This window comes from Ascaphus truei, chromosome 13 (genome assembly GCF_040206685.1).
Source record: "Ascaphus truei isolate aAscTru1 chromosome 13, aAscTru1.hap1, whole genome shotgun sequence".
NCBI classification, from domain to species: domain Eukaryota; kingdom Metazoa; phylum Chordata; class Amphibia; order Anura; family Ascaphidae; genus Ascaphus; species Ascaphus truei.
The window spans coordinates 10,680,314-10,704,985 of NC_134495.1; the positions used below are offsets into that span (position 1 = coordinate 10,680,314).

The following is a 24,672-nucleotide window of genomic DNA, read 5'->3' on the forward strand; positions in this document are numbered from 1 at the left end:
GAGCCACCTGTGCTGAAGCAGGGATTTCCTGAAAACCTGACCTGTTGGTGGGGGCTTGAGGGCTGGAGTTGAGCCCCCCCCCCCGGCTGTACAATACGGTGCCTCATTTCACCTAAACGAATATGGCTGCAGTGCCCCTCTCACCGGGGGGCAGAGTCACTGGGCCGAAGACGCAGCCCCAGCGGGTGAAGCTGCTGACTCCGATAACAATGACACAGAGTTTGGAGCAGGGGAGTCTGCTTCAAATCCTTGTGATCTTGGGCGAGTCACTTTATCTCCCTGTGCCTCAGGCACCAGAAAATATAGATTGCAAGCTCCACGGGGCAGGCACTCGTGCCGGCAAAACCTCTATGTACAGCGCTGCGTACACTGTCAGTGCTTTACCAGCCAAACCGTTGTCGCAATCACTAAGGCTTGTTGCAGGTGATCACACCCTTATTGACTTGAATGGCCTTAACACTCATGTGGGTGGGTTACCCCATAACGAACCTTAACGAAAAACCTCATCAGGGACATTATCTGAGAGGATAAAGATAAGACCGCTTGTCTGGTAAGACTCTTTGTAGTCTACATGGGAAATTGCTCTGTTGTGCCTGACGGAGAAAGTCACGCGGAGACGCTACTAAATAAAAAAAAGTAAAATGTAGGTAAGTGTGTTGTATTCTTAAACCTCTCTGCAGGATTGAAGGGGTTAATCTTGGCGCCTGTGGCCCGGCAGAGGGCTGTGGGACAGGTTTATGCGTGTCCACGTGGGGGTTTATTTCCACTCATTGTGCCCGCACTCCTCGCTGTGCCAGCGTCGGCCTCCCCTGGCGTGCAGTTGCCGTACGGGGTCAGCGGTGCGTGATCCGGATTAACCGCAGGGGAGAGGTGGCCATAGCAACCGACACATTACTTCCTTACGGCAAGTCCAATTCTCTTCACACTCCAGCGCTAATGAGCTCCAAGGTGGGAACAGTAGTTTGGCAAAGATTCCGCGTTCATTTCTGTTCTCAGTAACCGGGGGAGCTCGGATGCTGGACTTTAAGTTGGCTTGTTCCTGCCCCGGGGGGGCCCGTAACGTGTCGGGGAGGGGGAGTGAGGGGGGTAAAGATTCCTTGTTACGTTCCTATAACACCCAAGAAGGCGCGCCACCGGAGAAAGTACCGGTGACAAGCCCATTTATCCGAATAAAAAGCAGTATCAAGCTTACACCAACCAAATCACCGCACATCACAAATGTCAACGTCATCCCAAAATGAGGGTATCTAGGCTGACGGCGAGATCGGGGGAGAACAGAGGGGATGCACGGAGAGAGGGGAAGCAATCACAGGAACACCGGGTCTGGTACAAGCAGAGAAGCCGGCAGCCTCATGTGCGAGCCAGGAGGTCTGACGTCCCTATGCCCTGAATGACTCAACCTCCGCGCGTTTCGCGGAATTACACTTCATCAGGGGGTTGGTCCATAAATGCTGTGTATATATATATATATATATATAGACAAAACAGGACAGGCACTCCAAAGTAAGCAAAAAAAAGGTGAAGTTTAATACTCAATGTTTCGGCTCTCACTGCCTTTTCAAGGGGCTCCTGTGAGAGCCGAAATGTTAAGTATTAAGTTCGCCTTTTTTTGCTTACTTTGGCATTCTCTCCCTCTCTCCCTTCCCTCCTCCCTCTCTCTCTCTCTCTCTCTCTTCTCTCTCCTCTCTCTCTTCTCTCTCTCTCATATTCCACACTTCCCAGGTAAAGCACAGTTAACACATCGTGCAAAACATCGGCACACCTACAAATACAGCAGCTGACTCCAATATGAGTCCTGCTAGTGATGGGCAAATAGAACATTGCTAATATATCTGGAGAGAGCTCGTTGATAAACCGGAATCCTTACTTTTAGAATTGATTTTGGATTATACTGGAAAGCAAAAAAAAAAGATAACTACAAAATGATACCGTCAAATTGAAAAAAAAAAATACATTAGTATAAGACTCACATTAAAAAATATATAATAATATATATATAATAGGGTCCATCATGAGAGTACACCCCTTTACAATGCCAATAAACAAACAAACATTCAATAAACATTAACTGCTAGATGACCAAAATACACTATTTGAGAATAGGATTAAGTTCCACTATTTCATTAAGACCCAAAATGGGCTTTGCAAGGTAAAAATCCAGAATTGTTCTCTCTGTTGTAATTTAAGGTCCCGATTCCCCTCCCCCCGCCCCCCCTATCCCCCAATCTGTTTTTTTTGGGTACCACTTCTAGTCCTCCGAAGAATAAACCTTCTGGACACCCTGCATGTTGATCTAAAAAATGTTGAGCTAAGGCTGGACATCTCTATAGAAAGGTATACAGGGATATACCAAATAAGTAAACGTGGGAAGGACGTTGATCCAGGGAGTCATCCGATTGCCAATATTGGAGTCAGGAAGCAATTAATGTTTCCCCTTATGAGGTATCATTGGATGATATTTCACCTGTGTTTTGCTTGTCTTCCTCTGGATCAATATACTGTAATTACAGATATAGGATCAGTATTTGTCATTTAAATGAAACCTGGGTTGAACTTTAGGGACATGTCTTTCCTCAGCCTCATTTACTATGTAACTAATCATTCTGACTGAGTCACCTGTGCTGAAGCGCAGGATATCCTTAGAACCTGACCTGTTGGTGGCCCTTGAGGACTGGAGTTGGCCACTCCTGTTCCACACTTGGTATAGTGGTCTCTGCATCCAATGATGGGTGTAGTATTAGAAACATACTACTCGCAGGATTGGGTACCTTTTTAATGGACTAACAAGATGGTTTTACCTGTGATCCTGATGAGCACCGCTTTCCGAAGCCTCGCAGGTCTCTTCGGCTGTGTTGCTGCAGACGTCCTTGTTTTGATAGCTTTCAGACTCTGGGTTATATACACTATGATGAAGGCCAGGGGTGGGCAACTCCAGTCCTCAAGGGCCACGATTTCAAGATATCTCTGCTTCAGCACAGGGGGCTCAATCGGTCTCTGCTTCAGCACAGGTGGCTCAATCAGTGGCTCAATGAAAGATTGAGCCACCTGTGCAGCAGCAGGGATATCCTGAAAACCTGACCTGTTGGAGGCCCTTGAGGACTGGAGTTGCCCCCCCCCCTGATGTAGGCGGGGGTATAACTGCTCTCTGGATGTCTCATCTGAAACGTGTGACATGTGCCCAGCAATTTTACTTCCGTGTTATCCTTGCCCCGAGATCTGGTTTGGGGAGGGTTGACGTGGAACAGGGGTTACCTATATAATGTATCTCCGTCCTTTCCATGGAGATCTCTTTGCCCCTTGGCACGATTCTCATTGTTGGCCGCTCACATTTGATCGTATTCCGGATTAAGTAGCACTTGGACAGGCCGAGAGTCAAATCTTACGAGACAGGTGTCACCTTCATTTTATTGTGTAACAAATATACATCAAACCCTCCCGGATACAGGTAACGTCTCAGCCGGGCTGGTCACCCTCCCAGATACAGGTAACGTCTGAGCCAGGCTGGTCACCCTCCCGGATACAGGTAACGTCTGAGCCGGGCTGATCACCTTCCCGGATACAGGTAACGTCTGAGCCGGGCTGGTCACCCTCCCGGATACAGGTAACGTCTGAGCCAGGCTGGTCACCCTCCTGGATACAGGTAACGTCTGAGCCGGGCTGGTCACCCTCCCGGATACAGGTAACGTCTGAGCCGGGCTGGTCACCCTCCCGGATACAGGTAACGTCTGAGCCGGGCTGGTCACCCTCCCGGATACAGGTAACGTCTGAGCCGGGCTGGTCACCCTCCCGGATACAGGTAACGTCTGAGCCGGGCTGGTCACCCTCCCGGATACAGGTAACGTCTGAGCCAGGCTGGTCACCCTCCCGGATACAGGTAACGTCTGAGCCGGGCTGGTCACCCTCCCGGATACAGGTAACGTCTGAGCCGGGCTGGTCACCCTCCCGGATACAGGTAACGTCTGAGCCAGGCTGGTCACCCTCCCGGATACAGGTAACGTCTGAGCCAGGCTGGTCACTCTCCCGGATACAGGTAACGTCTGAGCCGGGCTGGTCACCCTCCCGGATACAGGTAACGTCTGAGCCGGGCTGGTCACCCTCCCGGATACAGGTAACATCTGAGCCAGGCTGGTCACCCTCCCGGATACAGGTAACGTCTGATCCAGGCTGGACACCCTCCCGGATACAGGTAACGTCTGAGCCGGGCTGGTCACCCTCCCGGATACAGGTAACGTCTGAGCCAGGCTGGTCACCCTCCCGGATACAGGTAACGTCTGAGCCGGGCTGGTCACCCTCCCGGATACAGGTAACGTCTGAGCCGGGCTGGTCACCCTCCAGGATACAGGTAACGTCTGAGCCGGGCTGGACACCCTCCCGGATACAGGTAACGTCTGAGCCAGGCTGGTCACCCTCCCGGATACAGGTAATGTCTGAGCCAGGCTGATCACCTTCCCGGATACAGGTAACGTCTGAGCCAGGCTGATCACCTTCCCGGATACAGGTAACGTCTGAGCCGGGCTGGTCACCCTCCCGGATACAGGTAACGTCTGAGCCGGGCTGGTCACCCTCCCGGACACAGGTAACGTCTGAGCCAGGCTGGTCACCCTCCCAGATACAGGTAACGTCTGAGCCGGGCTGGTCACCCTCCCGGATACAGGTAACGTCTGAGCCGGGCTGATCACCCTCCCGGATACAGGTAATGTCTGAGCCGGGCTGATCACCCTCCCGGATACAGGTAACATCTGAGCCGGGCTGGTCACCCTCCCGGATACAGGTAACGTCTGAGCCGGGCTGGTCACCCTCCAGGATACAGGTAACGTCTGAGCCAGGCTGATCACCTTCCCGGATACAGGTAACGTCTGAGCCGGGCTGGTCACCCTCCCGGATACAGGTAACGTCTGAGCCGGGCTGATCACCCTCCCGGATACAGGTAACGTCTGAGCCGGGCTGATCACCCTCCCGGATACAGGTAACATCTGAGCCGGGCTGGTCACCCTCCCGGATACAGGTAACGTCTGAGCCGGGCTGGTCACCCTCCCGGATACAGGTAACGTCTGAGCCAGGCTGGTCACCCTCCCGGATACAGGTAACGTCTGAGCCGGGCTGGTCACCCTCCCGGATACAGGTAACATCTGAGCCGGGCTGGTCACCCTCCCGGATACAGGTAACGTCTGAGCCGGGCTGGTCACCCTCCCGGATACAGGTAACGTCTGAGCCAGGCTGGTCACCCTCCCGGATACAGGTAACGTCTGAGCCGGGCTGGTCACCCTCCCGGATACAGGTAACGTCTGAGCCGGGCTGGTCACCCTCCCGGATACAGGTAACGTCTGAGCCGGGCTGGTCACCCTCCCGGATACAGGTAACGTCTGAGCCAGGCTGGTCACCCTCCCGGATACAGGTAACGTCTGAGCCGGGCTGGTCACCTTCCCGGATACAGGTAACGTCTGAGCCAGGCTGGTCACCCTCCCAGATACAGGTAACGTCTGAGCCGGGCTGGTCACCCTCCCGGATACAGGTAACGTCTGAGCCGGGCTGGTCACCCTCCCGGATACAGGTAACGTCTGAGCCAGGCTGGTCACCCTCCCGGATACAGGTAACGTCTGAGCCGGGCTGGTCACCCTCCCGGATACAGGTAACGTCTGAGCCGGGCTGGTCACCCTCCCGGATACAGGTAACGTCTGAGCCGGGCTGGTCACCCTCCCGGATACAGGTAACGTCTGAGCCGGGCTGGTCACCCTCCCGGATACAGGTAACGTCTGAGCCGGGCTGGTCACCTTCCCGGATACAGGTAACGTCTGAGCCGGGCTGGTCACCCTCCCAGATACAGGTAACGTCTGAGCCGGGCTGGTCACCCTCCCGGATACAGGTAACGTCTGAGCCGGGCTGGTCACCCTCCCGGATACAGGTAACGTCTGAGCCGGGCTGGTCACCCTCCCAGATACAGGTAACGTCTGAGCCGGGCTGGTCAATACAAGACCTTCCTGACACCAGCTCACCCATTGCAGCGTGGCATGCAGGGAGTGGCAGTCCTGCTCGTGATATAACCCAGCATTATAAAGACAGTGGGAGGGCAAGCCTCTGATTGGGTGGTGTTATGGGGTCTGTGCTGCGTTATCCAGATCGCTGTCAGGGGTAGTGTGTATGGCACAGAGCTTGGGGTGCTGGCAACACCCCAAGATTTGTGGAGTATTTACTAGATTTAAAAAAACAACAACTGAATGGAGTTTTAGAAACTCAACAGATGCGCCCCCCAAGGAATGGCTGGGACGTGCTGCAGTGGGAGCTGCTTCTGCATTTAACCCATTTACTGCCAGCACTACGTTGCATTTTAATGTATTACTGCCCCCCGAGCAGTCAGGGGGGCTCAGAGATCCTGGCACACCTAAGACTTGTGTCATCCAGCAATGCATTGATGTGCAGCACTGAAGAGGTTAATTGCGCTGATCCAGGACTGAGGGGTCCCATGCCAGCCCCTTCTAATCAGCCCTGTGTGCTGGTCCCTATGTTTCATCGAGCCCCCCGCCCAGAGAGGAGAGGGGGGTTCCTGGGGGGGGGGGGAGTGCAATGCTCTGCAGATCCGGGCTGCATTCTATTCTGGGTAATGAGGGGGGGCTGGGAGTGTGTAGCAATACTATGAATCCTTATACAGTCCCCCTCCCCACAATCACGCCCCCCTCCCCCCCTCGGGTGTCGGGCACCCCCAGGTTCCCTGACGCTGCAGTCCTGGTCCTGCCCGCCTCTGATTCCAGGGCCCTTTTGTTCAGAGATTAATCCATAAAACCCAGTGATGAGGCCGGTGCTGTCTGCAATGGGTCAGGGGGGTGGGAGGGTTGAGCGTGTCTGCAGCAACCCTCGCCCCCTTCAGCTGAGGCTGGACCGCTCCTGGCACAGTGAGTGTTAGGGGGAGGTGGGAGGGGGGTGACAGTAAGGGTGAAGGAGGGCTGGGCATCACAGCCACATTGGGGGGCTCTCACCTCTCCCAGTGCAGCAGCGGGAAGGATACAGGGACCCCCCCCTCTCCCTCGGACATGTCACTGTCTTGCGCTTCGGGGATAGTGGGGAGCAGGTTCTGCTGGCACAGGCGGCGTCGTAACCCCAAGAGCAGCGGCTGGGGCATGGAGCAGATGTCCCCGTTGTTGCCCAGGTCCACCCAGCCCAGACACGGAAACTTGATGCTGTCCTTCATGGCGTCGCTCAGCTCCTTGACGGCCGAGCAGGTCAGGCGGTTCCCGTTCAGCGCCAGGTGCGTGAGTTTGGGCAGAGAGGCGAGGGCGGGCAGTGCCAGTCCCAGGGTGCCGTCCGTCAGGTCGGTGAAGCTCAGGTCCACGGTGGTAAGCAGGTCCCCGTAGCTGTGCAGGTAGATGGCCAGTCGCTGGGTGTCACGGGGGGACAGCGGGATCCCGGAGAGATCTAGAGCCTCGCTGCTCAGCTTCTGCTGCAGGCTGCGCCAACGGGAGCAAAGAGTGGGCGTTAGCACACAGGGGCGGCACGGGGCAGGAGAATGGGCACGCTAGGTGGGCCAGGGGGTCTGACCTCAAATTCAGCCACTGAGTGTCACTCACACTGAGCCACTGAGTCACTCACACTGAGCCACTGAGTGTCATTCACACTGTGCCACTGAGCATCACTCACACTGAGCCACTGAGTCACTCACACTGAGTCACTCACACTCTGACACTGAGTGTCACTCACACTGTGCCACTGAGCATCACTCACACTGAGCCACTGAGTCACTCACACTGAGCCACTGAGTCACTCACACTGTGCCACTGAGCATCACTCACTGTGCCACTGAGCATCACTCACACTGTGCTACTGAGCACACTCGCACTGTGCCACTGAGTGTCACTCACATGGTGCCACTGAGCATCACTCACACTGAGCCACAAAGTGTCACTCACACTGTGGCACTGAGCATCACTTACACTGAGCGTTACTCACACTGTGCCACTGAGCGTCACTCACACTGTGCCACTAAGTGTCACTCACACTGTGCCACTGAGCATCACTCACCCTGTGCCACTGAGCATCACTCACCCTGTGCCACTGAGTGTCACTTACACTGTGCCACTGAGCGTCACTCACACTGAGCCACTGAGTCACCCACACTGAGCCACTGAGCATCACTCACACTGTGCCACTGAGCGTCACTCACACTGTGCCACTGAGCGTCACTCACACTGTGCCACTGAGCGTCACTCACACTGAGCCACTGAGCATCACTCACACTGTGCCACAGAGTGTCACTCACACTGTGGCACTGAGCGTCACTTACACTGAGCGTTACTCACAATGAGCCACTGAAAGTCACTCACACTGAGCCACTGAACATCACTCACACTGAGCCACTGAGCATCACTTACACTGAGCCACTGAGCATCACTCACACTGAGCCACCGAGCGTCACTCACACTGTGCCACTGAGCATCACTCACACTGAGTGTCACTCACACTGTGCAACTGAGCATCATTCAAACTGTGCCAGTGTCACTCACACTGAGCCACTGAACGTCACTCACACTATCACTCACACTGTGCCACAGTATGTCACTCACACTGTGCCACTGAGCATCACTCACACTAAGCCACTGAAAATCACTCACACTGAGCCACTGAGTCACTCATACTGAGCCACTGAGTGTCACTCACACTGAGCATCACTCACATTGAGCCACTGAGCGTCACTCACACTGTGCCACTGAGCGTCACTCACACTGAGCCACTGAGTCACCCACACTGAGCCACTGAGCATCACTCACACTAAGCCACCGAGCATCACTCACACTGTGCCACTGAGCATCACTCACACTGAGTGTCACTCACACTGTGCCACAGTGTGTCACTCACACTGCCACTGAGCGTCACTCACACTGAGCCACTGAAAATCACTCACACTGAGCCACTGAGTCACTCACACTGTGCCACTGACTGTCACTCACAATTAGCCTCACTCACACTGAGCCACTGAGCTTCACTCACACTGATTGTCACTTATGCTGTGCCACCGAGCGTTACTCACACTGTGCAACTGAGTGTCACTCACACTGAGCATCACTCACACTGAGCTTCACTCACACTGATAGTCACTCATGCTGTGCCACCGGGCGTTACTCACACTGTGCCACAAGGTATAGAGGAGGGCACTGCAGACGCTAGATGACTGTCAGAAGCCCATTATGACCATATATCTTAACACTCCCCCTCCCTATCCCCTCTCTCCCCCTGTCACACACCCCCTCTCTCCCCAACCCTCCTCCCCAGTGCCCACCTCACCATGCCAAGCTCTTCCTGCGGGACAGGCTCTGTCGGTGCCACTTGGAGTGTGGCGTCAGGTGGTAGATAAGCTGCCGACAGATGCGATCTGTGCTTTTCAGTGGGTCATATTCCTGCAAGAGATGTGTGTGTATAAATTTATATACATATGTACATACATACAAACATACATACCGTACATACGTACGCACATACATACAAACATACATACTGTACATATGTACGTACATACATACAAACATACGTACATACTGTACATACAAACATACATACCGTACATACGTACGTACATACATACAAACATACACACATACAAACATACGTACATACATACAAACATACATACCGTACATACGTACGTACATATATACATAAATACATACAAACATATGTACATACATACATACAAACATACATACCGTACATACGTACATACATATATACATACATACAAACATACATACATACATACAAACATACGTACATACGTACGTACATACATACAAACATACATATACGTACATACATACAGTACATACATACATACCGGTACATACATAAATATTACCTTCGCTCCTCCCTTTATGAAGTATGCTGCTGGTAAAAGGATTGGCCTTACTGCACCTTTATGGAAAACAAAAGCACAGAGCCTGCGCTCCCACCGGGCGAGTGTCCGTGGCTGACAGGAAGAAGAGATGTGTGGGCGATGTAATATTTCACACCGGGGTATTTGTGCCCCCACGGGTTACCGTTATAATAAGGGGACTCTGTTACCGGCTCTGGCCAGCTTTTAATTGCACTAAATCCCACATAAGCAGATGCTGCATTTATTTAACCCCTTCAGGGCACTGTCACCCACCTCACAGGGGTTAGCCCACAGGGCAATAAGAAAGGACACATACTCAGTGCAGGTTCCGGCTACACGGAGGTTACCGGGACGAGGTTGGCGGCTGGAATCACGTTTTGATCATAAGATGCCACCAAATGTCTCCTTGTTACAGACTCGGGTTCTAAAGGTAAACACGTCACTTTTGTATTTTAGCCCAAATTAGTAGGAGCGCAGGCTCTGTGCTTTTGTTATACATACATATATATATTATATACTAGCGGTACCCGGGGTAACATGTGCAGATCCAGGGGTAATTAATGAAACATTCCTCTTTGTTTTGCCTGGGTAAGGCCTTACTGTCTCTTATCCCCTCTTCCCCACCTTGGGCCGCGTTCATAGTGAGCGCCGCACGCGCCTGTCGCTCGAGCGATTTCTGCTCTTTGGGTTTGCGTGGCGGGGTGGCGTGGCCGTGACGTCACGTGAACTTTTTGCCCTCATTGGCTGAACCGTGCCCCGGCCATGGCGCAAAAAAAGACTAAATCATTCGCTCTCGTTTGCTCGCGCGGTCGCGTTAACTATGGGCGGCCTCAAAGAGACGCGTTCTGTTGTTTGCACCGCGCTCGCACACGCGCTCGCTGTCGCACTCATTATAATCTCCGCCGTACTCTCTCATCCATCACGCCCTGCTCCTCTTTGCACTCTCCCCTCCCCTCTTTGTACTCCCTGCCTTACTGTGTGTCTCCTCCTCACTGGGCACACTCTCTCCTCTCCTACTTATCTCACCTGTCTCCTGCTCTCCTTGCTGTCTCTCTCTGTCTGCCTCTCCTCCTCTCCTTGCTGTCATTGCTTAGCAACCCTGTAACAGCTGAACCTTTGTACGGAACCATACCTAAGATATACATGTATATCGCATACATGATTTCATGCCATGGGACTGATACATTATCAGTACACACCGCCTATTGACGGGTCCTCACTGAGCGTGGATAAACCATGAGTGAGGGTCAGTGAAGCCTGAATTATTTACACTGCGAGTCGTGAACCTGTCCCACTTATACAGCACTGCGTTCCCTGCGGTGTAAGGTAACTTGCTCTATGTTGGCTGTGAGAGGGGAATCTTCCAAGCAGCCCATTGGGGGAAGCAGCACTGTGTCTCAGTATATGAATAACACGGGTCGGATACATGGTTCATTCACCACTCCTGCTGCATGAGAACTGTTGATATGGGTATGCTTGTGTGATGGGTATACCTGTGTGGTGGGTATGCTTGTGTGATGGGTATACCTGTGTGGTGGGTATGCTTGTGTGATGGGTATACCTGTGTGGTGGGTATACCTGTGTGATGGGTATGCTTGTGTGATGGGTATACCTGTGTGGTGGGTATACCTGTGTGGTGGGTATACCTGTGTGGTGGGTATACCTGTGTGGTGGGTATGCTTGTGTGATGGGTATACCTGTGTGGTGGGTATACCTGTGTGATGGGTATACCTGGGTATACCTGTGTGATGGGTATACCTGTGTGGTGGGTATACCTGTGTGGTGGGTATACCTGTGGGGTGGGTATGCTTGTGTGATGGGTATACCTGTGTGGTGGGTATACCTGTGTGATGGGTATGCTTGTGTGATGGGTATACCTGTGTGGTGGGTATACCTGTGTGGTGGGTATACCTGTGTGGTGGGTATACCTGTGTGGTGGGTATGCTTGTGTGATGGGTATACCTGTGTGGTGGGTATACCTGTGTGATGGGTATACCTGGGTATACCTGTGTGATGGGTATACCTGTGTGGTGGGTATACCTGTGTGGTGGGTATACCTGTGGGGTGGGTATGCTTGTGTGATGGGTATACCTGTGTGGTGGGTATACCTGTGTGATGGGTATACCTGTGGGGTGGGTATACCTGTGTGGTGGGTATACCTGTGGGGTGGGTATGCTTGTGTGATAGGTATACCTGTGTGGTGGGTATACCTGTGTGGTGGGTATACCTGTGTGATGGGTATACCTGTGTGGTGGGTATACCTGTGTGATGGGTATTCCTGTGGGGTGGGTATGCTTGTGTGATGGGTATACCTGTGTGGTGGGTATACCTGTGTGATGGGTATACCTGTGTGATGGGTATACCTGTGTGGTGGGTATACCTGTGTGGTGGGTATACCTGTGTGGTGGGTATGCTTGTGTGATGGGTATACCTGTGTGGTGGGTATACCTGTGTGATGGGTATACCTGTGTGATGGGTATACCTGTGTGGTGGGTATACCTGTGTGGTGGGTATACCTGTGGGGTGGGTATGCTTGTGTGATGGGTATACCTGTGGGGTGGGTATGCTTGTGTGAAGGGTATACCTGTGTGGTGGGTATGCTTGTGTGATGGGTATACCTGTGTGGTGGGTATACCTGTGTGATGGGTATACCTGTGGGGTGGGTATACCTGTGTGATGGGTATACCTGTGTGGTGGGTATGCTTGTGTGATGGGTATACCTGTGTGGTGGGTATACCTGTGTGGTGGGTATACCTGTGTGATGGGTATACCTGTGTGATCGGTATACGTGTCTGGTGGGTATACTTGTGTGGTGGGTATACCTGTGTGGTGTGTATACCTGTGTGGTGGGTATACCTGTGTGATGGGAATAACTGTGTGGTGGGTATGCTTGTGTGGTGGGTATACCAGTGGTGTGGGTATGCTTGTGTGATGGGTATACCTGTGTGGTGGGTATGCTTGTGTGGTGGGTATACTTGTGTGGTGGGTATACTTGTGTGGTGGGTATACCTGTGTGATGGGAATACCTGTGTGGTGGGTATGCTTGTGTGGTGGGTATACCTGTGTGGTGGGTATACCTGTGTGATGGGTATACCTGTGTGATGGGTATACCTGTGTGGTGGGTATACCTGTGTGGTGGGTATACTTGTGTGGTGGGTATACTTGTGTGGTGGGTATACCTGTGTGATGGGAATACCTGTGTGGTGGGTATGCTTGTGTGGTGGGTATACCAGTGGTGTGGGTATGCTTGTGTGATGGGTATACCTGTGTGGTGGGTATGCTTGTGTGGTGGGTATACTTGTGTGGTGGGTATACTTGTGTGGTGGGTATACCTGTGTGATGGGAATACCTGTGTGGTGGGTATGCTTGTGTGGTGGGTATACCTGTGTGGTGGGTATACCTGTGTGATGGGTATACCTGTGTGGTGGGTATACTTGTGTGACGGGTATACTTGTGTGACGGGTATACCTGTGTGATGGGTATAACTGTGTGACGGGTATACCTGTGTGATGGGTATAACTGTGTGATGGGTATACCTGTGTGGTGGGTATACTTGTGTGATGGGTATACTTGTGTGACGGGTATAACTGTGTGATGGGTATAACTGTGTGATGGGTATACCTGTGGGGTGGGTATACCTGTGTGGTGGGTATACCTGTGTGGTGGGTATGCATGTGTATACATGGGGTCATATAACCCCCCCTAGCCGCTCTGTGAGCCTCCTCAGTGTTCCAGGCAGGAGACACAGGCACAGAGACTGGCACAGAGACAGGCACAGAGACTGGCACAGAGACAGGCACAGAGACAGGCACAGAGACTGGCACAGAGACTGGCACAGAGACAGGCACAGAGACTGGCACAGAGACTGGCACAGAGACTGGCAAAGAGACAGGCACAAAGACTGGCACAGAGACAGGCACAGAGACTGGCACAGAGACTGGCACAGAGACTGGCACAGAGACAGGCACAGAGACAGGCACAAAGACTGGCACAGAGACAGGCACAGAGACTGGCACAGAGACTGGCACAGAGACAGGCACAGAGACAGGCACAGAGACTGGCACAGAGACTGGCACAGAGACAGGCACAGAGACTGGCACAGAGACTGGCACAGAGACTGGCACAGAGACAGGCACAGAGACTGGCACAGAGACTGGCACAGAGACTGGCACAGAGACAGGCACAGAGACTGGCACAGAGACTGGCACAGAGACTGGCAGGGACAGAGATCGGTGCCATTCTGCCCGGAGTCACTGCCAGGAGGGGATTTCTGCTTGAGCGATCACCCCCCCCCCCTCTCTTCCCCCTCTCTCCCCCCCTCTCTGCAGCCCTATTCTCTCTCCCTGCAGCTCATGCCCCCTCCCTCACTATTTCTCTCTCTGTCCTCCTCTCTCTCCTCTCCCTATCTCTCGCCTTTAACCCTTCTTTCTCTCTCTCTCTCTCTAATCCCCTTATATTTATGTCTGTCTGGCCATTCTTATTACTGTTTTTTTCCCGCTACTCCCTCCCCTTCTGTTTCTGACTGTCTCCTTGTTCTCCATTTGTGTTTCTGACAGTCTCCCCCTCTCTATCTTTCTGTCTCTGACAGTCTCCCCCTCTCTATCTTTCTGTCTCTCACAGTCTCCCTCCCTCTCCATCCTTCTGCCCCTGACAGTCTCCCCCCTCTCCATCCTTCTGTCTCTCAGTCTCCCCCTCTCCATCCTTCTGCCCCTGACAGTCTCCCCCTCTCTATCCTTCTATCTCTCACAGTCTCCCCCTCTCTATCCTTCTGCCTCTGACAGTCTCCCCCTCTCCATCCTTCTGTCTCTCACAGTCTCCCCCTCTCCATCCTCTGCCTCTGACAGTCTCCTCCCTCTCCATCCTTCTGTCTCTCACAGTCTCCCTCCCTCTCCATCCTTCTGCCTCTGACAGTCTCCTCCCTCTCCATCCTTCTGCCTCTGACAGTCTCCCCCCTCTCCATCCTTCTGTCTCTCGCAATCTTCCTCCCTCTCCATCCTTCTGCCTCTGACAGTCTCCCCCCTCTCCATCCTTCTGCCTCTGACAGTCTCCCCCTCTCCATCCTTCTGCCTCTGACAGTCTTCCCCCTCTCCATCCTTCTGTCTCTCACAGTCTCCCCCTGTCCATCCTTCTGTCTCTCACAGTATCCCTCCCTCTCCATCCTTCTGTCTCTCACAGTATCCCCTTCTCCATCCTTCTGTCTCTCACAGTCTCCTCCCTCTCCATCCTTCTGTTTCTCACAGTCTCCCTCCCTCTCCATCCTTCAGCCTCTGACAGGCTCCCCCCTCTCCATCCTTCTGTCTCTCACAGCCTCCTCCCTCTCCATCCTTCTGTTTCTCACAGTCTCCCTCCCTCTCCATCCTTCAGCCTCTGACAGGCTCCCCCCTCTCCATCCTTCTGTCTCTCACAGTCTCCCTCCCTCTCCATCCTTCTGTCTCTCACAGTCTCCTCCCTCTCCATCCTTCTGCCTCTGACAGTCTCCCCCCTCTCCATCCTTCTGTCTCTCGCAATCTTCCTCCCTCTCCATCCTTCTGCCTCTGACAGTCTCCCCCCTCTCCATCCTTCTGCCTCTGACAGTCTCCCCCTCTCCATCCTTCTGCCTCTGACAGTCTTCCCCCTCTCCATCCTTCTGTCTCTCACAGTCTCCCCCTGTCCATCCTTCTGTCTCTCACAGTATCCCTCCCTCTCCATCCTTCTGTCTCTCACAGTATCCCCTTCTCCATCCTTCTGTCTCTCACAGTCTCCTCCCTCTCCATCCTTCTGTTTCTCACAGTCTCCCTCCCTCTCCATCCTTCAGCCTCTGACAGGCTCCCTCCTCTCCATCCTTCTGTCTCTCACAGTCTCCCTCCCTCTCTATCCTTCTGTCTCTCACAGTCTCCCTCCCTCTCCATCCTTCTGTCTCTCACAGTCTCCCTCCCTCTCCATCCTTCTGTCTCTCACAGTCTCCCTCCCTCTCCATCCTTCTGTCTCTCACAGTCTCCCCCTCTCCATCCTTCTGCCTCTGACAGGATCCCCCCTCTCCATCCTTCTGTCTCTCACAGTCTCCTCCCTCTCTGGCTCTTGTTCTTATCATTGATATGCAGGACCAGTCTGAGACTCTGGAAGGCTTCCCTCTGTAAGGAGAGAGGAGGCCCCTGCTTATATACACCCCAGGCGGAAAGCACATGTAGCACTGCCCATGTATACAGCCCATTACTGCATGAACTCACAATGCAGAGTATATAGATAGGATTATAGCAGAAAGGGAGCTCTCCTAGCTCAGCTGGCTAGTCATGCTGTGAAACGGGTCACTTGATGGTGCAAATAACAGGGTGTATATAAAGCACCCAAAGAAGAAAAAAGCACTGTATATTGCACTCGGTTAATAATGGGTTAATTGTACACGAGATCAAAATTAACGTGTAATATTTATAATTCAAATAAATAATAATTAATTAATTAATTAAAATAAATGCCAAAAAGAAAATATATATGTTCAGTAAATATTAAATTAGCATGTCTATCAAACAAGTAGTAATGTATAGAAGTGCCAATCGCCGCCAGCGACTGTGAGGTGTCCCAGTGCTCTTACCCTGAGGCCGTGTCCCACCCAACATCTGATGAAGACAGCAGCGGAGGGCGACTATCCATGGTGACGCTCCGGCCGGCTTCGGAGGAAGTGCCTACCTGCCCGATCGAACAGGAGCGGAGTCCCGTGCAGATGACGTCACCCCGAGCAATGGTGCCTCCCGAACAGTGGAGGAGCGCCAAGGCCGTCGTGGCTTCCGGAGAGACTGCGTCGGACGTGTCTGCTTCCAACGCGGAGGACCACGCGACTGCCAGGAGCCAGCGGGGCGGTGAGGATCATCTTGCTTCTTGCCTCCAGGCTCCAGCGGAGGAATCCGGCGAAGAGATACCGGACGGTACTTCTTCCAACGTGGATGACGTCAACACCCTTCCGGTGCAACCGGATGACGGCATCATCGTAGAGGCGACCACCGGGGTGGAGGAGGACGCTACCGTGCCCTCTCCGATGAGTACTAAACCATTTGACCCCATACTACAGCGGCACCATGGACAAGCTAAGGGCCGGGGCGCAAGGCCTCTAGGGACCCTGACACATACAAGGTGCAGGCTGTAACAGGCCGGGGTAGGCCTACGACTAACATTGACCTACCCAGAGACATGGAGAGGCCTGGGACTGTTACTGCCCACGTCGCGAGTCAACAACAAAAAGTAGTGAAACCTTCACAGGACTGGAGAGGCTGGGTGGAGTTTGATGATTATTCTGATGGGGAAGTGAGGGCTGAGAGCATAGATTCTTTCGGAGGACAATCAGACAGATCAGAGACATCGGGAGTATCCTCCAGGGCAGGGGGGGCGCAAACATATATATATATATATATATCTCCTGTCATAATAAACTCCTATCTTTACATTTAAAATATCTAAGGATAGACATAAAATGCTCAACTAATAAACAATTAACTGACATATATCCCCACATATCTAATATTTGCTTCTTTGAATATAAATCAAATCAAATAAGCTTTATTGGCACGACGAAAGAACATTTCAGTATTGCCAAAGCGTGAATAATAGGGGGTGGGGTACAATAATTGCACAGTACCTGAATACTAACTAATATAACCAAATATTCATCTGTAATCTACTAATCCATTTAGATCTGCCTTTTCAGTTTAAGTTTAAATTAGTGTTGTTCATGTTACATTCACGTTTACCTCTAGCAAGAAGTTCTGAATGTAGATCAATTCAGGTAATTACCTACAAATTACAATGACTATTCATACTATATATTGTAAACAAACGGGCTAGTTTGAATGATCATTCTTTTTTCATTAATGCAAATGCTACACTTTTAAAGTTTATTATACACTAACATTTCATGTACAGGTAGCACGCATACGCATACATATCTCCAAGTACAGCCTTAAAATCAAGGCGGAGCAATGAATACATTAAATAAATAGTAGGCATGCTACAAATCACTTTGCTTTGTAGCCATTTGGATCACAATGAGTTAACCAAATTAATGTGGTTACGTTGAAGACCCTGAAGTTATGGAAGAAGCTGGGGACGCACGGATCAGGAGAGAAAAAGCGTAATGAGGATGCGAAACGAGCGTCGGTCGCCGTGCTGACGTCACTGGCGTCTCGGTGTGTGTAACGAGAACCATCAAGCAGTATACTCACCGCTCCAGCTGGTACCACGGCCCACGGGGCTTCCTCAGGGTGAATGTGTCCAGCTAACGTAGCTTCTCTACTTAAATACACAGCCTCATTAGATCAGTTTAGCAGGGATCTCTATTCCCCCTCCCATGATCTTATCAGGGCTCACTTTCTACCACCTGAGGCTGTGTATTGAATAGACGACCAACAGGGTTGTTGAAGTTACAACTTTAATACTTGTTGCAACCTGCGGCTTATTGTGTTACTACTGACAACATTGTTTCAGGCATCAGCTGAAGCAGCCTTGCTACTATTACTTAGTCACTACTTTTCAGACAGAGCAGTCTGCTCAGGTATATTGTGTAACTATCTTCTTTACACTAAAAGTACAGGAAGATTCGTCCTTCTCACTAACCCGTACATTGGTGGTTGGCGTGTATGCCAGTTATTTAGATGTTCTACTAGATTATCCATCATAATCCCCTGATCTCTGATCAAGAGAGATTACCAGAACAGCTGCTTCTGATTTACCCTCGCCTGTATTATCCTGCAGTAAGTAACTAACACCTATTACTTACCTTAGAGGCGCATTCACGGGGGACAGGATCTATTCCTCCCCTATAGCGTTAGATCTTGACCCACTTTTTATTTTATTTTGCATCCTTGCATTTACAGTATATAACAGACGACAGAGAAGCCCAATGCTACATCCAACATGACAGAAATACATAGTAAAATACTTATATATTCTCTTGAAATAGGGTCATTTAGTTTAACCCTTTGGCCAAAGCGTTGTAAGCTTGCGAGCCACGTCAAGGCAGACACCTGTTCGCAAGTCCTAACACTACCAGATAAAATACTAATATACCTCTATTAGGATTAAATTTCTCATTTACCTCTATTAGGAGGGAGAAAGACCACAGTGGGTCTATATCCAGCAGAATGAGGAACTTGCAAACTTTATTTTGCATCCTTGCACTTACAGTATATACATCACCACGTGTTTGATAGATATGCTAATTTAATATTTACTGAACATATATATATTTTCTTTTTGGCATTTATTTTAATTATAAACATTACAAGTTAATTTTGACCGCACGCTGTACAATTAACCCATTATTGACCGGGTGCAGCAGACATTGCTTGCGTCTCCTTTGCTTGCTTTATACAGATAGGATAACAGCGTATTCCTGCATGAAAGAGCTTATAATGGAGGTGGCACACAGATAAAAGGGTCAGGGGAATAGCTGGTTCTGGGGCGTCCGGGTCGTGGGGCTGCGATCTAGGGAGTCATTGACCTCAGCCCCCCACCCCACCTCCCCCCCCCCCCACTACTCACCTTCCTGGGACACTGCAACTCCCTGATCAGACTCTGCACCAGCTCGTGCGAGATGGGATCCACCAGATTGAGGACTGTGACCTGTCTGTACATGATGTCATTCAGGAAGGTCCCCTCCAAGCCCAGGTCCTGCAAGACAGAGGGGGGGGGGGGTCACCCCACCCTGGACTTAAATTAGGGGGTAAAGGGGGTGCATGTTTGGGTGTAGATTGGAGGTGTGTGATGAATATGATGATGATGTGTGTAATGATAAGATGGATATTAGGGTGCAGCTCTATATGCCTGTGCACCAAATATATATAGTTTGTTAGTTTATACTGTATGTGTCAGTACATGCTATATCAGAGTGCAGTATATATCTTGGGTGTATATCATGCTATATCAGGGTGCAATATATATTTTGGTTGTACGTATATCATGCTATATCAGGGTGACCATGTCATCCTGATAAAGTGCACATACAAGGATGCAGCTGTATATCACAATATATTGGGGTGCCAGTGTATATCGATGTGCAGTGCATAGATCAGACATGCTGTATACACGGGGCGCAGTGTATATATCAGATGCGCTGTATACACGGGGCGCAGTGTATAGATCAGACGCGCTATATACATGGGGCGCAGTGTATATATCAGATGCGCTGTATACATGGGGCACAGTGTATATATAAGATGCACTGTATACATGGGGCGCAGTGTATGTATCAGACGCGCTGTATACATGGGGTGCAGTGTATGTATCAGACGCACTGTATACATGGGGTGCAATGTATGTATCAGACGCGCTGTATACATGGGGCGCAGTGTATATATCAGACGCGCTGTATACATGGGCGCAGTGTATGTATCAGACGCGCTGTATACATGGGGCGCAGTGTATGTATCAGACGCGCTGTATACATGGGGCGCAGTGTATATATCAGACGCGCTGTATACATGGGGCGCAGGGTATGTATCAGACGCGCTGTATACACGGGGCGCAGTGTATGTATCAGACGTGCTGTATACATGGGGTGCAATGTATGTATCAGATGCGCTGTATACATGGGGCGCAGTGTATATATCAGACGCGCTGTATACACGGGGCGCAGTGTATGTATCAGACGCGCTGTATACATGGGGCGCAGTGTATGTATCAGACGTGCTGTATACATGGGGTGCAATGTATGTATCAGACACGCTGTATACATGGGGCGCAGTGTTATATCAGACGCGCTGTATACATGGGGTGCAGTGTATATATCACACGCACTGTATACACGGGGCGCAGTGTATGTATCAGACGCGCTGTATACACGGGGCGCAGTGTATGTATCAGACGCGCTGTATACATGGGGCGCAGTGTATATATCAGACGCGCTGTATACATGGGGCACAGTGTATGTATCAGACGCGCTGTATACATGGGGCGCAGTGTATATATCAGACGCGCTGTATACATGGGGCGCAGTGTATGTATCAGACGCGCTGTATACATGGGGTGCAGTGTATGTATCAGACGCGCTGTATACATGGGGCGCAGTGTATATATCAGACGCGCTGTATACATCGGGTGCAGTGTATATATCAGACGTGCTGTATACATGGGGTGCAATGTATATATCAGACGCACTGTATACATGGGGCGCAGTGTATATATCACACGCATTGTGTACATAGTGTGCAGTGTATATAATAGGCGCACTGTATACACGGGGCTCAGAGTATATATCAGACGTGCTGTATAGATGAGGTGCAGTGTATATATCACACGCGCTGTATACACGGGGTGCAGTGTATATATCAGATGCAATGTATACACGGGGTGCACTGTATATATCAGATGCAATGTATACATGAGGCGCAGTGTATATGTCACACGCACTGTGTATACATGGGGTGCAGTATATATATCACACGCAATGTATACATGGGGTGCAGTATATATATCACACGCACTCTGTATACATAGGGTGCAGTGTATATATCACACGCACTGTGTATACATGGGGTGCGGTGTATATATCAAACACACTGTGTATACATGGGGTGCGGTGTATATATCAAACGCACTGTATACTTGGGGGGCAGTGTATATATCACACGCACTGTATACTTGGGGGGCAGTGTATATATCACACGCACTGTATACACAGGGTGCAGTGTATATATCACACGCGCTGTATACATGGGGTGCAGTATATATATATCACACGCGCTGTATACATGGGGTGCAGTGTATATATCACACACGCTGTGTACACGGGGTGCAGTGTATATATCACACGCGTACATGGGGTGCAGTGTATATATCACACGCAGTGTATTCGTGGGGTGCAGTGTATATATCACACGCACTGTATACTTGGGGGGCAGTGTATATATCACACGCGCTGTATACATGGGGCGCAGTGTATATATCACACGCACCTTTATACATGGGGTGCAGTGTATATATCACACGCGCTGTATTCTTGGGGTGCAGTGTATATATCACACACACTGTATTCTTGGGGTGCAGTGTATATATCACACGCACTGTATTCTTGGGGTGCAGTGTATATATCACACGCACTCTATTCTTGGGGTGCAGTGTATATATCACACGTGCTGTATACACGGGGTGCAGTGTATATATCACACGCACTGTATTCTTGGGGTGCAGTGTATATATCACACGCACTGTATTCTTGGGGTGCAGTGTATATATCACACGCACTGTATTCTTGGGGTGCAGTGTATATATCACACGCACTGTATTCTTGGGGTACAGTGTATATATCACACGCACTGTATTCTTGGGGTGCAGTGTATATATCACACGCACTGTATTCTTGGGGTGCAGTGTATATATAACATGCGCTGTATTCTTGGGGTGCAGTGTATATATCACACGCGCTGTATTCTTGGGGTGCAGTGTATATATCACACGCGCTGTATTCTTGGGGTGCAGTGTATATATCACACGCGCTGTATACTTGGGGTGCAGTGTATATATCACACGCACTGTATTCTTGGGGTGCAGTGTATATATCACACGCGCTGTATTCTTGGGGTGCAGTGTATATATCACACGCGCTGTATTCTTGGGGTGCAGTGTATATATCACACGCGCTGTATTCTTGGGGTGCAGTGTATATATCACACGCGCTGTATTCTTGGGGTGCAGTGTATATATCACACGCGCTGTATTCTTGGGGTGCAGTGTATATATCACACGCGCTGTATTCTTGGGGTGCAGTGTATATATCACACGCGCTGTATTCTTGGGGTGCAGTGTATATATCACACGCACTGTATTCTTGGGGTGCAGTGTATATATATCACACGCACTGTATTCTTGGGGTGCAGTGTATATATCACATGCACTGTATTCTTGGGGTGCAGTGTATATATCACACGCGCTGTATTCTTGGGGTGCAGTGTATATATCACACACACACTGTATTCTTGGGGTGCAGTGTATATATCACACACGCTGTATTCTTGGGGTGCAGTGTATATATCACGCTGTTTTCTTGGGGTGCAGTGTATATATCACACGCATTGTATTCTTGGGGTGCAGTGTATATATCACACGCACTGTATACTTGGGGTGCAGTGTATATATCACATGCAGTGTATACATGGGGTGCAGTGTATATATCACACGCACTGTATTCTTGGGGTGCAGTGTATATATCACACGCGCTGTATTCTTGGGGTGCAGTGTATATATCACACAAACTGTATATTTGGGGTGCAGTGTATATATCACACAAACTGTATACTTGGGGTGCAGTGTATATATCACACGCACTGTATTCTTGGGGTGCAGTGTATATATCACACGCACTGTATTCTTGGGGTGCAGTGTATATATCACACGCACTGTATTCTTGGGGTGCAATGTATATATCACACGCACTGTATTCTTGGGGTGCAGGGCAGGTATCGGGGTTCCCCGGGTCCTCACCTTGCGGAGCAGCCTCAGGATGTGCAGCGCTCGCTCCTGTTTGCGCTCCCGGGTTAGCGCCTGAATGTCCCTGATCCAGGCCGCTCTGCGCACATACGGAGCCGGCTTGTTCCTCCGCAGCACCCCGGGGATCCGCTCCGAGCTCAGGAGCAGCGATGTGAAGTCTCCCCGGTAACCCTCCCCCCAGGGGGACCCCGAATCTGCCCCTTCCTCCGGCTCATCCTCCAGACTGCTCTGTCTGCTCAGCCGGCCGCCCATACCGCCCCCCCCCTGTATACCACTCCCTCTATATTATATAAACCCTCACCCCTTGTATACTGCTCCGTCCCATATATTCCAAACCCTTATTTACTGCCCCCATATAAGGTTCCCTCTGTTGTATACTGCTCCCCCTATATACTGCCCCTGTATACCGCTCCCCCTATATTATATCAACCCTTACCCCCTATATACCAAGAAGCCATTATATTCAACACACCCCTATATACCGTCCCTATATAATATTCCCTCTAATATATATAACATATACCCCTTCCTCCCCCTTAATATACTACACACCTATTTACTGTCCCCCTATTTAATGCTCTCTCCTTATATTCTGCTCCCCACTTATATACTGCTCTTCACTATACAGCATCTGCTCCTCACCCCTTATATATCGCACCCCCCAATATACCGTTAACCCCCTATATATCGCGTCCGGACCCGCCCCTAGAGAGTGCTCCTCCGGTGCACACCCCTGTCTACCGCGCGTGCCCCTCCCCCAGATGTCAAACCGGGTGACCGACCCCCTCCCCCTCACCGAGCCAGACCCCCTGCCCCCCTCCCTCTTCCCCCCCTCCTCCCCTCACCCGGCCGGTGCTGTCCGCGTTGTTGGTGCTGAATTTGTCGGATCTGTAGGGTTCGTGCTGGTTATTGGGTCAGTAATAGGGCTGCTGTAGGATGTGTGCATTCGGCTGTAGGTTCGGTAGTAGGGTTCGGGATATATAATAGGGTCCGGGGTATATATTATAGGGTCCGGGGTATATATTATAGGGTCTGCGTTGGGAGCTGCCTGTCTCTGTTTGTTTATAATTCAGCTTTCAGTGTCTCCCAATCAGGGGCGGGGGGGGGGGGGGGGGGAGGGAGGCGGTGGAAGGGGAGGGAGATCTTAGGGGGGGAGGGGGATGTTAGGGGCGGGGGGGGGGGAGGGGGAGATGTTAGAGGCGGGGGATTGTATTGTATGTCTTTATTTATAGAGTCAAAAGTGTACTCGGCGCATGGATGATCGAGATGGAGGGGGGGAGGTGTTAGAGGGGCACGTGTGGGTGTGTGTTTTAGGGGGGGCAGAGATATTAGGGGGGGTATCTGTGTGGGGGGTGGAGAAGCTTGTG

General features: G+C 51.0%; 1 protein-coding gene across 1 annotated transcript; it reads right to left on the bottom strand.

Moving 5' to 3' along the window:
* Positions 1 to 5,895: 5,895 nt before the first annotated feature.
* LRRC75B (leucine rich repeat containing 75B) lies at positions 5,896 to 24,090 on the bottom strand. The gene is made up of 4 exons (XM_075568454.1): positions 23,300 to 24,090; positions 19,364 to 19,492; positions 9,271 to 9,383; positions 5,896 to 7,439 (listed from the first exon to the last, which is right to left on the bottom strand). Exons 1-4 carry the CDS (start codon positions 23,555 to 23,557, stop codon positions 6,968 to 6,970), a joined length of 972 nt encoding a protein of 323 aa, XP_075424569.1. The 5' UTR covers positions 23,558 to 24,090; the 3' UTR covers positions 5,896 to 6,967.
* Positions 24,091 to 24,672: the final 582 nt, after the last annotated feature.